At 38.4% G+C, this 15,950-nt stretch overlaps 2 protein-coding genes across 2 annotated transcripts; both read right to left on the bottom strand.

Annotated features, from left to right (window-relative positions):
- Positions 1-1,644: 1,644 nt before the first annotated feature.
- Positions 1,645-7,140, bottom strand: LOC131944981 (cilia- and flagella-associated protein 36-like). Its single transcript, XM_059305905.1, has 9 exons — positions 7,113-7,140; positions 6,526-6,666; positions 5,944-6,008; positions 4,585-4,695; positions 3,912-4,141; positions 3,463-3,604; positions 3,185-3,301; positions 2,885-3,049; positions 1,645-2,376 (listed from the first exon to the last, which is right to left on the bottom strand). Exons 1-9 carry the CDS (start codon positions 7,138-7,140, stop codon positions 2,095-2,097), a joined length of 1,281 nt encoding a protein of 426 aa, XP_059161888.1. The 3' UTR covers positions 1,645-2,094.
- A 325-nt stretch (positions 7,141-7,465) lies between these two features.
- LOC131944985 (uncharacterized) lies at positions 7,466-14,807 on the bottom strand. Its single transcript, XM_059305910.1, has 5 exons — positions 14,686-14,807; positions 13,543-13,675; positions 10,463-11,485; positions 8,381-8,495; positions 7,466-7,736 (listed from the first exon to the last, which is right to left on the bottom strand). The coding sequence occupies exons 2-5, from the start codon at positions 13,614-13,616 to the stop codon at positions 7,512-7,514; spliced, it is 1,437 nt and encodes a 478-aa protein (XP_059161893.1). The 5' UTR covers positions 13,617-13,675; positions 14,686-14,807; the 3' UTR covers positions 7,466-7,511.
- Between the last annotated feature and the right edge of the window lie 1,143 nt (positions 14,808-15,950).

Raw genomic sequence — 15,950 nt, 5'->3', positions numbered from 1 at the left:
TTACTTTTATAGTCCCAAAATCTATAGCGATGACGGACGGAAGGACACGCTCAGCCCGATTATATTATAGATGTTAATCAATATTCTGTTGTTTTTTTTTAAAAGATGTGTAAAAATTATTCACAGTAATAAAAAAAATGAACATTGAGTAAATCAGTATTGCAAAAATAAAAACTGGCTGTGTACAAGTTACCAAAATTTAGAAAAACTTGTTTTTACCAGGTAAGCACTATTAAAATACTTGTGTTACTACAGGAAAATAAAATTTAAAACATTAAATTGCAAGTTTTAATTATTTAACTATACAACAATGAATAGATATATAAATATATAAAAATTTGACAACAGGTAAGCGTTGTAATAAATAGTCGAGGAATGTGGCATTGTGTAAAATCACAAGAGGGTGGACTTGAGGTGTAAAACAATAACATTGACACCAATATAACTACAAAGTTTGGTAACTTAAAAATAAATAATTTATAAGATTATTATTTTTAAATTTAAAAAAGTACATTTAGATTAAAAAATAACATGCTTTTAATACAAAAAAGATGGGTTACAACTTAACATAATTTTAATAAAAAAAAAGATGGGTTACAACTGTTTGGAGAAACTAGCCAATTACTGTGGCACAGCATGGGAATCTTTTGTGTTATATTCAGACGTTAAAAATAAACTAACATGAATACAAGAGAATGATAGATAAAAGTAGTTTATGATTAACAACACAGTGACAACTTTATAAGTACTTGTGAAATGTAGCAAATTTTAAGTTTTTTTTTTAAATCAACTTACTTAAAGTAATGAAATTTTAGTTTGTGATACAAATGTGAAATGGTTGTGGATTAGTGAACTTGGCAGGTCTCAACACTACACCAAGCTGATGTGCCCTAGTTAATGGTGACAGTTATACTACATCAAAGTACTGTTCTATCATTAGTGGTGACACAGACACCTTAGGAAACTAATGTACCATAGTGGTGACACAGTAAAACCATTGGAAACTAAAATACCATAGTGGTGACACAAACAGTAACACCTTAGGAAACTAATGTGTGTTAAAAAACCATTAGCCAATACTGCATTGGTAGTAGCATATTAAGAAATCTGCACATTTAAAATATAAGCCTTACCAGCCAGATGACACTAACCAAAAGTATAAAAAACTTTGTAATAATAGGTTTTTAGATGCACTGAAAATTGGGGAAAAAAACCTTTCTCTTTTTTTACATATTTTAGCGACCACTGATTTTGACAAAGAGAGGATGTTTGTTTCATTCAGTGCTTTTAAAAGCTTATTATTATAAAGGTTTTTTTAGTATTAAGAGACAGTAAAAATGCAAAAGTAAAGAGATATTTAAGTTCTAAAACACAATCCATTTTTATTTTAGGGAAACTGAAACCTGATCAGCCACTCTAAATGACAATTGCTGAAGCTATTCTTGCTAAGAAACCCACTGAAGCCCTTTAACTAATGCAGACATAGATGAAAATTATTTAGTTGTTAAGTAAAAAGTTCACTTTAGAGCCCGCAAGTGAGCCTGATCTATTTTAAGCTATTTGGAAACAAGAAAGAAACCTAATTGTTTTTAGCTGTTTTCAAATTTCATTTAGTTACTGAAAATACAACTATATCAAATCCAGTTTTCTAGCCACACCTGATTTTAGTAGCACCACACACTATCTTCAAAAATATTTACATGAGTTCACTGGAGTTTTCCCTATCAATACATATTTCTATGTCAAATGACAAGGACAGAATAGTTATCTTATTCATTTGTAGGTCTGAATGTATAACTTACTAGCTTGGAAACTTAAGCAATAACTCTAGCATAGGCCCTATCCTAAAACTTATGGTTTTCATTATCTGTCCTTTAGCAGAGTTATTGGTCAGTTCTAAGGCATGAAAAGATCAGTGAATACAGCTGTGTAAAATTGCTAGTAATTAATCTTGTTATCTCCCCTGTTGTATTTGAACATAGTAAACAACTGTGAAAGAAGTAACAGCTTAAAAAATAGAAACATAAATGCTAAGTATTCAAAGACTGAGAAAATAACCGAACTGAATAATCTCTGACTTTGTCAAGTAAAAAATTACTTTTTGTTGAGTAATTCAGCCTTCAGGTTTCTTGCAATAGTATTACGAAGAGCTAGTTTAGCTTCCTCCTCAGCTGTGGGTTTGGTGGGTTCCTGAGCTTGTCTTAAGGCAGCTCTGGCAGCCCGTGCTGAAGCTGGTCGTTGTGGCTGGGACTGCTCCGCAGATAAAAGTTTTTTCACTCGCTCTTTCCTCTTCATCTCCATGAGCTTATCCCGCTGCTGGCGTAAGAACTCTGATCTCTTTTTAAACTCTTCCTCTGACACTCCAGCAATGCTGGCCTGAGGGTAAAATAGCCAGGGGATAATGCACAACATTCATACATTTGTTAAGTCAAGTTAGTTGATTGATGGTTTAATCAAATCTTTACAGTCCGCGCATAAAATCGATTTTGTTTTTATTTTCCATATTTTTGACTAGGTGAAAAGACATTGCAATGAGTTACAATGACATTTTTTTCTAAAATATAAAATATCAACATACCAGTATGTTAAAAACATAAAACAATTATACATCAAGTAAACAATGTAAGGTGAATTTGAATGTATAAGACTGTAAAAGGTTAAACCTACTTTTAAAAATTCATTTGAACTGGTTATTTCAACAAAACTTTAAAAAAAATTTGGGCCAATATCATCAAAGACAAACAGTTTTATTTAGACTATTTCTTAAGGAGACCTGTATGTAAATATTTTAATTAAAGGAACAATTAATTTACTAAATCATGAAACAGTTACTTAAATTAAAGTGGTTTTTGTAATAAGGTGACAGAAACTTTACAAGACTTACAGCAGCTGCCTGTACAGCCTTTAAATGAGCGTCAGAAGAATTCACTTCAGTCTCAGCCGACTTCATCCACGCAGCAGCAGCATCAGCGCTAGAGATGGGGCTTGCTGTTGGCTTTGTGTCTGTTACAGAGCTCGCTGCTGGCTTTGGCTTTGTGTCTGTGATGGGCTGAAATATTTCACCAACAAAAGTCAGCTTAAAATAGTAGTGCTAAAATGTAATGTATTTTTTAAAAATTTGCTACAATTGTTATAAAATAAAGATTATATTTATAGTAAATTTAGAACCCAAATGCCTGCTTACAGCTGACTGTTTTTTTGATGTATATACGGCAGGGGGAGGAACTGAGGTTGGTTTTGGTACAGATGGTTTGGGACTTTCACCAGATCCATCCTTCAAAGACAAAGATTTCTGAAATGACTGGGGATAGAAATTAAAATGGGCATTTTTTTACATTTTTAACCAGCACCATTTAAAGCATAACATATAAGTATTATAAGCAGTTAAAAATTCTATATGATAAATAAAACTTAAATGGAATGATCCAGAGTTAGCCACTGAATGTGAGAATTGGTGGTTACATCATGTAGTTGTTCTTCTTCCTTCTTGACAGGATGGTGTAGCATGATGTTGGTGGCTTGTGATAGTTCAATGATCAACTTCAGCTCATCCTGTTCCTCCTCAGTCTGTTCACGCTCTCTCTCGTATTCTTCTTTAGACGTTCTAAAAACATTAATGCAGAATTTAAAGGTTATTGGCACTGATAGGTTTATTTAGAGTATTTAAATATAATAAACACAAACATGTATGGAAAAGCAGTCCTTGAATGGGCATTTTACTATAACTGAGATAATCATGAAATAACAGCTAAAACTCGTTTTCTAATATTGCTTTTATATAATGCAAAAGTGTGACGGCACACCATCTGAGCCCCCTCCCCCACATCACACAAAATTACGGACCCCCCCCCCCATGAGTGTGACGTCATTTATGGGCGACCCCTAAGCTAGTACAGGTTTAAGTGACTTACGCCAAAGCTGCCAACAGAATCTGGTCCTCATCTGAAGAGTTAGGCTGACCACTGCCCCAAGACACACCTATACTAGCAGCGCTGTCCTTCATCAGACTTTCAGGCAGGTTCCCACCCAGCATCTGCGAGATAAGCAGCAGAGCTTGCTGCTGCAGGTCCATGTTTTTTTGTGTCATGATGCGCACAAACAGCTGGTAGTCCAATGTAGCGGCCACTTGATCGTACAACACCTGCTCACAAAAAAGAAAGAGATGTAGCTCATGTTTATACAAGAGTTAAATTTAAAAAAAATAGTAATAGATTTTTAATTACAAAACTAAAACAAATCAGAACTTAATTTTTCTTTGCTTTTTCTTTGATCAATGTCTTATGTTAGAACTGAACTCTCAAACCAAAAATGTTAGAATAGGGCATATGGTTGAGATTTTAGCATAAGCTTCAAAGCTTCTTTGTTGTAAATTCAAACCCACAAACAAATAAGATTAACATAGTATCCTTGTCTTTTGATGGTGAAATATGTATTGAATTTTTATTCATTATTTAAAGAATCTGCTGAATTGCAAAAAATTTAATATCTTAGAATTAAACCGAGTAAGTTTACCTGAAATAGTAAGTTTACCTGAAATAGTAAGTTTACCCGAAATAGTAAGTTGACCTGAAATAGTAAGTTTACCTGAAATACATCCCTCAACTCAGGTTTTGAAATGATGGTTTTCATGGCTTCAATGATCTGCTCATGGGATAATCCTGTGTCTGTTCTAAACCCTTCCAGCAGTAAATCTACCTGATTAAGACAGCAATTTGATATGGTACACATTATATAAAGTTACATTACACAGTTAAATAAACCGGGAGTGATCTCCCCTAAACTTTCTCGAATATTCTTATATAACAGGGGATGGGAACTCGGGCTATAGACATGCTTTTTAATCCATTTTAAATACTTAAAGTTTTAAAAATAGAATAAAATCTCGTAGACAAATTAATTGCACACCAAGTGAACGCCAAATAAAAAAGCGCATAATAGTGCGCAATATTATTAGTACTTTTAAAATTTACATTAGTTTTTTGAGAAATCGGAAGTAGTGTAAAGTACTACTTCCAGTCAACGGAAATTACTCAAAATTTAACAGAAGGTAGAGAATTAGATCTTTTACTTACATGTGAAATTTCATTTATCTATCTGAAATAGTACTCAAGTTATAGGCTTTTGAAAAATTCAAAGTAGAAAAAGTACCACTTCCGGTTATCGGAAATCGCTCAAAAGTTGATACGGATCTATGATTTTGATAAAATACTTATATATGAAATTTCATCAACCTAGCTGTAACGGTACTCAAGTTATCATGTTTACACACGGACAGACAGACAGACACACAGACAGACATACGGACAAGATTGCAAAATTATGTTTTTCCGTATCAGTGAGGTGTAAAACGTCGAGATTTGTAAAAATCTCGATTTTTTTTTTTTGCACGATTACAAAACTTTCTCTATACTTCGTATATACGAGAAAGTAAAAATGATCCCTTCTGTGTTAGTAAGCAGTTATATAAAATGAGGGGGGGGGGGAGGGCCTGAATCTGAACTGGTAATGTTTATAGACTTGCATATGTTTATATGAATGTTAAACCTGTCATTAAATAATTAAAATGCAACTGCAATGCATCATGATCAACTATACCTTATATTTTTAAAATTGTGAAAACAACCTATTAAAACAATTACTAAAACATATAGAAAGGAAACATAGATTGGTCATTGTTGTTGTTGATATTTAATGTTGCATGGCACAACAAAGACACAACTAAGAGCTACTCTTTTATGAGTATGATATGTTATGTTTTTTATGATATGTTGTGTTATGATGTACTATCTAAAGTAATGAAACAGCAAAAATTGTTCTGTATTGACTATTTGCAAATGAAATATGACATTAATTTTCAGTAAAAAGTTTATTTCATAGCCTCATAATGCGGAGAGGGTTCTGTAAAAACTGAAATACAGAAAATAATCATTACAAATTACGCACCAATTTACTATATTCTTCTTGAATGTCATGGTAACTTGGTGTGTCTTCAATACTAGGGTTGAATACTGTAAAAAAAAAAACGTTACAAAATAAAATAAAAATTAGTGTAAATAAGACCTACAATTAAGTAAGGAATTGTAATTAAATAATTTTTATGTATTATAAATACGACTTAACCATATAAGACAATCAATACTACTATATTCAATAGGCTATTGGGCCTAACCCTAGGCCCTAGAATGCCCTAGATGGAGATAGCTCACATTGATTATCAATATTTTTAGTTTCTTGGCCTACTAACTGCTACTAACTAGCCTATCACAGGCTTAAGTAATAATAGTTGAAGTCTTCATATGTACAGTCTTAAAAGATCTAGATCTATTTACTATTTATTTAATATTTTAAAATAAAAATGAATAACTATAAAAATAACAAACACGCCACATTATGAAAATTCATAATTGCTAGACTAATAATTTGCGTTGGGCCGGTGACAGTCTGAGTCTGTGCCTGACAAAATGAATTGTATGTTTAACGTATTGTGTATAATTTCTATAATTATGTAGATCTGGTATTAATTACTCAAACACTTGGTTTCCATAAACGAAAGAACTGGAATTTGAAACAAAGGGTTGCTCAGAAAACACACTAGCTCATCTAGAACATACTCCGACTTGTTTAATGTCGCCATCTTGAATCTATATGACGCTTTTGCATCGATACCTGTTATAAAAAATATTTCGCAATTTATTTTTTTTTTTTTTTTTTTTTTTTTTTTGTGGCATGCACTCTTCCGACGGCCGATACGACAATATTTCGACGTGTTGAGACGCTCCCTCGTTCCATAAGTCTGCATATAGCCTACATATTTCAATATTTGAAGGGTCCAAAATCCGCCTAAAAATATAAAAATTAACAATAATTTTCGAGCATTGGCCATTAAAAATGTCTGTATTCATGGTTATGTTAATTCTACTAGGCCACGCTTTAGGGAGCACTTAATGATTTCCACGACTTATAATTATTGCTCTCCTTTAAATATTTAAATAGCTTTGATGAGATTTACTTGGGGAGGGGGTATTTTGTCAGGAGTCCTATTGGTGAAAGCCATTTTTCGGATGGGCTACTGACTAGAGTTATTTTTGTTTAGTCCCACCACGGAGTCCTACCCTCCCTTACAGAGTTGAGTCCTAACATGTTGATATTGTGAATCAACTTTCAATCAACCTAAATATTATTTTACATAATCACAAATATTGGACATTAACTTGTAGAATTTGTTTCTTTATTTATCTAACACTGCAACCCTAATACGTCATAGGCAACCAGCAAGGAAAACTGATTTAAATAAAGTATTTGACCGTTACTATCGTAATTAGCCTATCTTCCACCCAAATATGCACCCTGACCCAACGTAACCAATGAACACAATTCTTGTCCACCAAACGATAACACAATAATTTCCACACACATCAAGTCAAGCGACGAAAACTCCAAAAGTAAATATAGTAACACTTGTCACGTGGTTATAATCTCTGATATTTATTTGTGTTTTTGTGTTTCTACTTTTAGAAATGTTTCATGTATGTTTTCTTGTAGCGGTTGATTGTATGTTTAATGTAGCTGCTGTTGTTGTTGGTGACATTCAGACTCGTCTGTCTGGCGTCCTCTAGAACTTGGTTGGCCAGTCGTACCTCAAGATCGTGTTGATGTTTCAGCAGATGGGTGAGCTCGATGCCTTTGTTGCGGATCTCCTTCACCGTCTCTCCCTGATCCCTCTCTATATCGCTCATCTGAGGAATTCACCGGTTTTAAATACATACACATATATATATATATATATATATATATATATATATATATATATATATATATATATATATATATATATATATATATATATATATATGTACATGTATATATATATATGTATATATATATATATATATATATATGTACATGTATATATATGTTTGTATGTATATATATATATATATATATATATATATATATATATATATATATATGTATGTATGTATGTATGTGTGTGTGTGTGTGTGTGTGTGTGTGTGCGTGTGTCAGTGTATGTATGTATAAATATATGTGTGTGTGTGTATGTGTGCGTGCGTGCGAGTGTATGTATATATGTCAGGATGGAGAAGTGGGGTAGGCAAATTAAAGGCGCCACTGGATGGATGACATCAAGGATGGGACGGGACTGCTCGTCTCAGAACTTATCAGTGTGGCAGAGTACCGAGATGGATGGCAGAAAATTATAGTCAACTGTGGTGTCGCATTCACCCCAAGTAGGATTAAGGTATGGTGATGATGATGGTGCTATTAAGGTTTAGCTATTTAGAATATTATGGTACTCAACTCCAAAATCAAGCATCATGGCCTGTAATGACGCCGACTAACTAAACACAATAGGTTGTACCTTTCTAATCAAATCTTTGGCTTGACATCTCTGATCTATCGGCAGACTGTACAACTGTTCCTTGACCTCGTGTAGAGGCTGCTCAGACTTCAGGAGTCGATCATACAAAGAATCTCTGGTGGAGAAACAATGTTTGAGTCGATCATACAAAGAATCTCTGGTGGAGAAACAATGTTTGAGTCGATCATACAAAGAATCTCTGGTGGAGAAACAATGTTTGAGTCGATCATACAAAGAATCTCTGGTGGAGAAACAATGTTTGAGTCGATCATACAAAGAATCTCTGGTGGAGAAACAATGTTTGAGTCGATCATACAAAGAATCTCTGGTGGAGAAAAAATGTTTGAGTCGATCATACAAAGAATCTCTGGTGGAGAAACAATGTTTGAGTCGATCATACAAAGAATCTCTGGTGGAGAAAAAATGTTTGAGTCGATCATACAAAGAATCTCTGGTGGAGAAAAAATGTTTGAGTCGATCATACAAAGAATCTCTGGTGGAGAAACAATGTTTGAGTCGATCATACAAAGAATCTCTGGTGGAGAAAAAATGTTTGAGTCGATCATACAAAGAATCTCTGGTGGAGAAAAAATGGTTGAGTCGATCATACAAAGAATCTCTGGTGGAGAAACAATGTTTGAGTCGATCATACAAAGAATCTCTGGTGGAGAAAAAATGTTTGAGTCGATCATACAAAGAATCTCTGGTGGAGAAAAAATGTTTGAGTCGATCATACAAAGAATCTCTGGTGGAGAAACAATGTTTGAGTCTATCATACAAAGAATCTCTGGTGGAGAAACAATGTTTGAGTCGATCATACAAAGAATCTCTGGTGGAGAAACAATGTTTGAGTCGATCATACAAAGAATCTCTGGTGGAGAAACAATGTTTGAGTCGATCATACAAAGAATCTCTGGTGGAGAAACAATGTTTGAGTCGATCATACAAAGAATCTCTGGTGGAGAAACAATGTTTGAGTCGATCATACAAAGAATCTCTGGTGGAGAAAAAATGGTTGAGTCGATCATACAAAGAATCTCTGGGGGACCAAAAAATGTTTGAGTCGATCATACAAAGAATCTCTGGCGGACAAACAATGGTTGAGAACAATGGACAAGTTATAGACACGGGTTTTGTCACGTTGATAGTAAGGCGTGTTTTACTGGTTGCATGAATAGGTTTCTGTCTAAAGATGTTTGTGTTTGTCTAAAGATGTTGTGTTTGTCTAAAGATGTTTGTGTTTGTCTAAAGATGTCTGTTTGTCTAAAGATGTTTGTGTTTGTCTAAAGATGTTTCTCATAGTCTGAAAATGTGGCTGATATTCCAAAGTCTGTTTCTATTTGCCTGAAGATGTTTCTGTTTGTTAAAAGATGTTTCCGATAAGTCTGATAACATGACTTTTTCACTTACACGGAAAGAAAGATTTGAAAGAAAATATGAATGTACCAGATCAAAAGACGCTAATATTGACTGACAGCTGAAGAAAGGAGTTAAGGGGAATGACGACAAAAAAAAAAAAGAACACTTGATTTAAGACAGTTGTCTAGATTTGTCTTACTGACACATGTCTTAAATCTGTACTAATGTACATCGTCCATAAGGAGCTTGCTATGTTATGTTATGTAAGTGTGCAAAACGGGACCTAAAACAGACAGCCGCTAGTAAACACTAGCTACATTCTATGCCTAAGTGTAAGCGGGGCTACAGTCTATGACAAAGTGTAAGCGGGGCTACAGTCTATGACAAAGTGTAAGCGGGGCTACAGTCTATGACAAAGTATAAGCGGGGCTACAGTCTATGACAAAGTGTAAGCGGGGCTACAGTCTATGACAAAGTGTAAGCGGGGCTACAATCTATGACAAAGTGTAAGCGGGGCTACAGTCTATGAAAAAATGTAAGCGGGGCTAGTCTATGACAAAGTGTAAGCGGGGCTACAGTCTATGACAAAGTTAAGCGGAGCTAGTGTATGACAAAGTGTAAGGGGGGCTACAGTCTATGACAAAGTGTAAGCAGGCCAACAATCTATGACAAAGTGTAAGCGGGGCAACAATGAAGTGTAATCTGTGCACTGTAAGCTCTTACCTTGTACTGGTGACGTTCTGGATGTGTTTAATTGTGGCGTTGATTTCTGTGTCAATTACCTTCTGTGGGCTGGTGGGATCGCCTCCCCGGGATGGTTGGTACGTGTAACAGATGGGGTCCATCGCACGCACGCTGGTGTCTGCTGGAGGGACGCACCGGTTGGGGCAAATGTATGAATACCCCCCGAACCCATCAGGTACTCGCGTGCACCCAGAGTTGACCAAAGCGCTCTCAGTTCGAGGGTCCGCAGTCGGGTTATCCTGGGTCATATAGTTATACCAATCCTTATGACCCTCGTCACGAAACCTGTTCGGGTCATTAAATTGGTTCCGATCTTTCAGGATTTCTTCATCTCTTTTAAAAGCTCTGAACGCGTTCTTGAGATACCGATGGTCGTTGGGGAAATGAGACATGGGACTGTTGTAATTGTTGGATGAAAATATCTTGTTGGTGTGCTTGGTTTGTTGTTCGATGTCCATGGGTGATGCTGGTTGATGTTCACCTCTAGGTGGCCTAGGATAGGTCGGCTGGGGATGACCTATGTCGCTGTTGCCGCAGTGCTGGGCCAGGTACTCCTGAAGCTGGGCACTGCGCCCGAGGGCTGGGGTCATCGGCAGGTGGGGGTCGCGCGAGAAAGTAGGTTGGAACTGAGGGGGTGGGAAAGGATTTTTCGGCGCTGTGACGTTTTTCCTGAAGTCGTTTTGGCGCGACTCGGTCTCTGCTTGCATCTCCAGTCTCCCAGCGATGAGCTTCCTGCTGTAGGGGAAGAAAATGTTGTTTCCCTGCTGTCTCTGGGAGTAACACGGCGGCTGGTTGTTGTTGCCGGCCGACGCTGCACTGTGTGGGATGGTGGCGGCGGGGACAGCGGCGGGCTGGTCTGCTACGGCATTCCTGTTGTCTGGAGCTCCAGCCTGTTCTGGGAAACATTTGGGCATTTCCTTCAGTCCGTAGGTGGCGCTTCGCCATGGTACCTGGTAGCGTGAGACGTCGTTCTTGGGGCACAAAAATACCTCAGCACCGTCACTGTGGGAGAAACAAAAATACCTCAGCACCATCACTGTGGGAGAAACAAAAATACCTCAGCACCGTCACTGTGGGAGAAACAAAAATACCTCAGCACCGTCACTGTGGGAGAAACAAAAATACCTCAGCACCGTCACTGTGGGAGAAACAAAAATACCTCAGCACCACCACTGTGGGAGAAACAAAAATACCTCAGCACCGTCACTGTGGGAGAAACAAAAAAAACCAGCACCATCACTGTGGGAGAAACAAAAATACCTCAGCACCGTCACTGTGGGAGAAACAAAAAAAACCAGCACCATCACTGTGGGAGAAACAAAAATACCTCAGCATCATCACTGTGGGAGAAACAAAAATACCTCAGCACCGTCACTGTGGGAGAAACAAAAATACCTCAGCACCGTCACTGTGGGAGAAACAAAAATACCTCAGCATCATCACTGTGGGAGAAACAAAAATACCTCAGCACCGTCACTGTGGGAGAAACAAAAATACCTCAGCATCATCACTGTGGGAGAAACAAAAATACCTCAGCACCGTCACTGTGGGAGAAACAAAAATACCTCAGCACCGTCACTGTGGGAGAAACAAAAATACCTCAGCATCATCACTGTGGGAGAAACAAAAATACCTCAGCACCGTCACTGTGGGAGAAACAAAAATACCTCAGCACCGTCACTGTGGGAGAAACAAAAATACCTCAGCATCATCACTGTGGGAGAAACAAAAATACCTCAGCACCGTCACTGTGGGAGAAACAAAAATACCTCAGCACCGTCACTGTGGGAGAAACAAAAATACCTCAGCACCGTCACTGTGGGAGAAACAAAAATACCTCAGCACCACCACTGTGGGAGAAACAAAAATACCTCAGCACCGTCACTGTGGGAGAAACAAAAATACCTCAGCACCGTCACTGTGGGAGAAACAAAAAAAACCAGCACCATCACTGTGGGAGAAACAAAAATACCTCAGCATCATCACTGTGGGAGAAACAAAAATACCTCAGCACCGTCACTGTGGGAGAAACAAAAATACCTCAGCACCGTCACTGTGGGAGAAACAAAAATACCTCAGCATCATCACTGTGGGAGAAACAAAAATACCTCAGCACCGTCACTGTGGGAGAAACAAAAATACCTCAGCACCGTCACTGTGGGAGAAACAAAAATACCTCAGCATCATCACTGTGGGAGAAACAAAAATACCTCAGCACCGTCACTGTGGGAGAAACTAAAATACCTCAGCACCGTCACTGTGGGAGAAACAAAAATACCTCAGCACCGTCACTGTGGGAGAAACAAAAAAAACCAGCACCATCACTGTGGGAGAAACAAAAATACCTCAGCACCGTCACTGTGGGAGAAACAAAAATACCTCAGCACCGTCACTGTGGGAGAAACAAAAATACCTCAGCACCGTCACTGTGGGAGAAACAAAAATACCTCAGCACCGTCACTGTGGGAGAAACAAAAATACCTCAGCACCGTCACTGTGGGAGAAACAAAAATACCTCAGCACCGTCACTGTGGGAGAAACAAAAATACCTCAGCACCGTCACTGTGGGAGAAACAAAAAAAACCAGCATCATCACTGTGGGAGAAACAAAAAAAACCAGCACCACCACTGTGGGAGAAACAAAAAAAACCAGCACCACCACTGTGGGAGAAACAATTGAATTTGTCCACTTCACAAAACATGAATATTTCTATCGTTTGGAATATTTCTGGCCCACGACGCCACACAAAGCGGAGTGGGGCTAACATGATGTACAACTACAGCCTACACCCATGGCGCCAGCTTTAGAGGCTAAAGGTTGTGTTGCATGAGCCCACTCAATAGAGGTCAGGTGACTTTGAGAGCTGGTAGTTTTCTCCCCGACCCAACTTACGTACCCACAAGAACTGGATAAACTCAACAACATCGTAACGGATTGAACCCGTGAATTCCTTGAGACTTTAGGGTTCGTATTCTCGATCACAACATTGTCATTACTGACACAAGAACACTCAAGTAAGAAAAAAAGGGTTTTAGAAAAGTGTATGTCAAAACCTTACCTGCTTATTTGCTCTGGTTTTTTGGCGTGTATCAGGACGTATGGAGCTTCTACTGTTTCTCCCAGCAATTCCATTTTGTTGCTTTCAATGTTTTTAGATTTTCACAAGCTTTCTGCGCATGGTAAGGCCACAGCTAAAATAGAATTGATTCTCATTAGCCTCATAACAAGACCACAGCTAAAAAAATATCGATGATCAGCAGAACCCTGGCAAAGAGTGTGTTTAAAGAATATTCGTCATGAAAAAAGAATTATTAGGTCTGAAATGTATATTGAAAAAGTAATTAAAAAAAAAAACAACTTATTATTTTATCATTGACAAAACTATTCGCCACACTTACCCAGAGGCGTAGCGAGGGGGGGGACATATGTCCCCGGGCGCCGACCTTAGGGGGGGCGCCAAATTGAAAGTTTGAGAGGGGGGGTGCAAATGAAAAGTTCGAGGGGGGGGGGGGTGCAAATCGAAAGTTTGAGGGGGGGGGTGGGTGCAAATGAAAAGTTCGAGGGGGGGTGCAAATCGAAAGTTTGAAGGGGGGTGCAAATGAAAAGTTCGATGGGGGGGGGGGGGTGCAAATCGAAAATTTGCTCCCGAGGGGGGCGCCAAATTGAAAGTATGTCTTCGGGCGCCGGGAAGGGTCGCTCCGCCTCTGCACTTACCTTAACATGACTAAAAATTTTTGGGGGGCGGACTAAAATTTCCGGTTCCGGGGGGGGGGGGGGGGGGGCGACACTGTTAAAAGTATATATTTTCTATATATATTCCATTTCGTTCTGGGGGGGGGGAGCGGTAGACTGAAGAGATGCCTGGAAGAAACTCTGATTAAAAGCGCTGATACGCCCTACTGTGTGCTCAGTTTTGTAAAGAGCAATTCATTTTAGTCAATACAGCGTTTATTTTAAGATTCAGAGGTCATTAGATCTACAAAGTTATCTCACACTAAATATTTCTAGTGATTATCTCCATTGCACACGTTGAAACGATTGTTCCAATGGTTTCATGTTGTTGTTACACTGCATCTTGTTTCAATGCCATCCGCTTATGATGGCTTATCATAAGTCAAATATCGCCACCTTTTACACTACATCACCAAACCTAATTAAAAAGAAGTCAATGAACAAACAGGCCTGAACACCATCTACTTACCGGTGGAGCCTTCCTTTCATATGGTGGTAGTAACCCAATCCTATCCTAAAACGGAGCCGCCCTAGAGAAAACCGTTTTAGTGCATGGTGTAGGACTGTTCTAATCCGGCTCTTTCTTACAATCCTCATCCGTTTACCAGCAGGCATTCTTGGTGCAGGCACTGAATAGCACCGTGCTCCAAGCAAACGATGACGTCATTGACAGAGCACAATGTACGTTCTTTTCTATCTTATTAAAACGCGACTCATGTAGTACTAATATACACAAGGGAGGGGGGGGGGGGGGGCGATTTACGAACAGTCCGTTACCGGCAGTTCGCATCCCAGAATCTTTCTTAATCGGGTCGCGGTTTATTTATATTGTTATATACTGTTTAAATTTTAAAATAGCTTCCAAACTGGAAAAAGAAAATTAAATATCGCATCTTCAGCAATTAGGTGTGTAACTTTTGACGTATACATTTTTGTCTAATGTTTGCATTCTATCGGAAGTACCGCCTCCCCCCCCCCCCCCCCACGAACGAATTTTTATAGAAAATATATACTTTTAACAGTGTCCCCCCACCCGAAAATTTTAGTCCGGTCCCCCCCCCCCTTCCCGATAATTTTATGTTGATTGTAGAACAACCCACCTGGGGAGATGATTGTAGAACAACCCACCTGTGGAGATGATTGTAGAACAACGCACCCAGTGTTTCTTCCAGACTTTTTTCTCCGGGGGGCACTTGAAATTTTCGGGGGGGGGGGGGGGGGGCGGTAGACTTTCTTCAGGGGGGGGGGGGGGGCGGACACTGTTAAAAGTATTTATTTTCTAATTTTCTATATAAATTATATAAATTTCATTTCGTTCGGGGGGGGGGGGGGGGGGGGGGCGGTAGAATTTTTTCGAAGAGATGCCTGGAAGATACTCTGAACGCACCTGTGGAGATGGTTGTAGAACAACCCACATGTTTACAGATGCACACACTTTATTATTTTGATTAGAAATCCCACATAATTATTTGTGCTAAAAAAAACCCCAAATGTGTATAAAAGCCCACCTTACTATTCGAGTAAGAAAACCCACCGGTCGCTCTATCAGAGCAATCTTTTGTATCAACAAAATCTGGTGACACCGTACGCTGAGAGAAATCAAGTTGCGACCCGCGCCTGACCTCTGACCCCGCTTCACCCATTGGTCTAGGGATCGCTGTAAGAAAACCAAACAAAAACACGTTAAAACATGCAGCAGATTGCTCAGGTCTAGTGAAATCAGTCTGTAGGTGA

The sequence above is a fragment of the Physella acuta genome, unplaced genomic scaffold, assembly GCF_028476545.2.
Source record: "Physella acuta isolate Inbredline_101_S28 unplaced genomic scaffold, ASM2847654v3 ptg000517l, whole genome shotgun sequence".
In the NCBI taxonomy this organism is placed as follows: domain Eukaryota; kingdom Metazoa; phylum Mollusca; class Gastropoda; family Physidae; genus Physella; species Physella acuta.
This window is presented reverse-complemented; position numbering and strand designations above follow the sequence as displayed.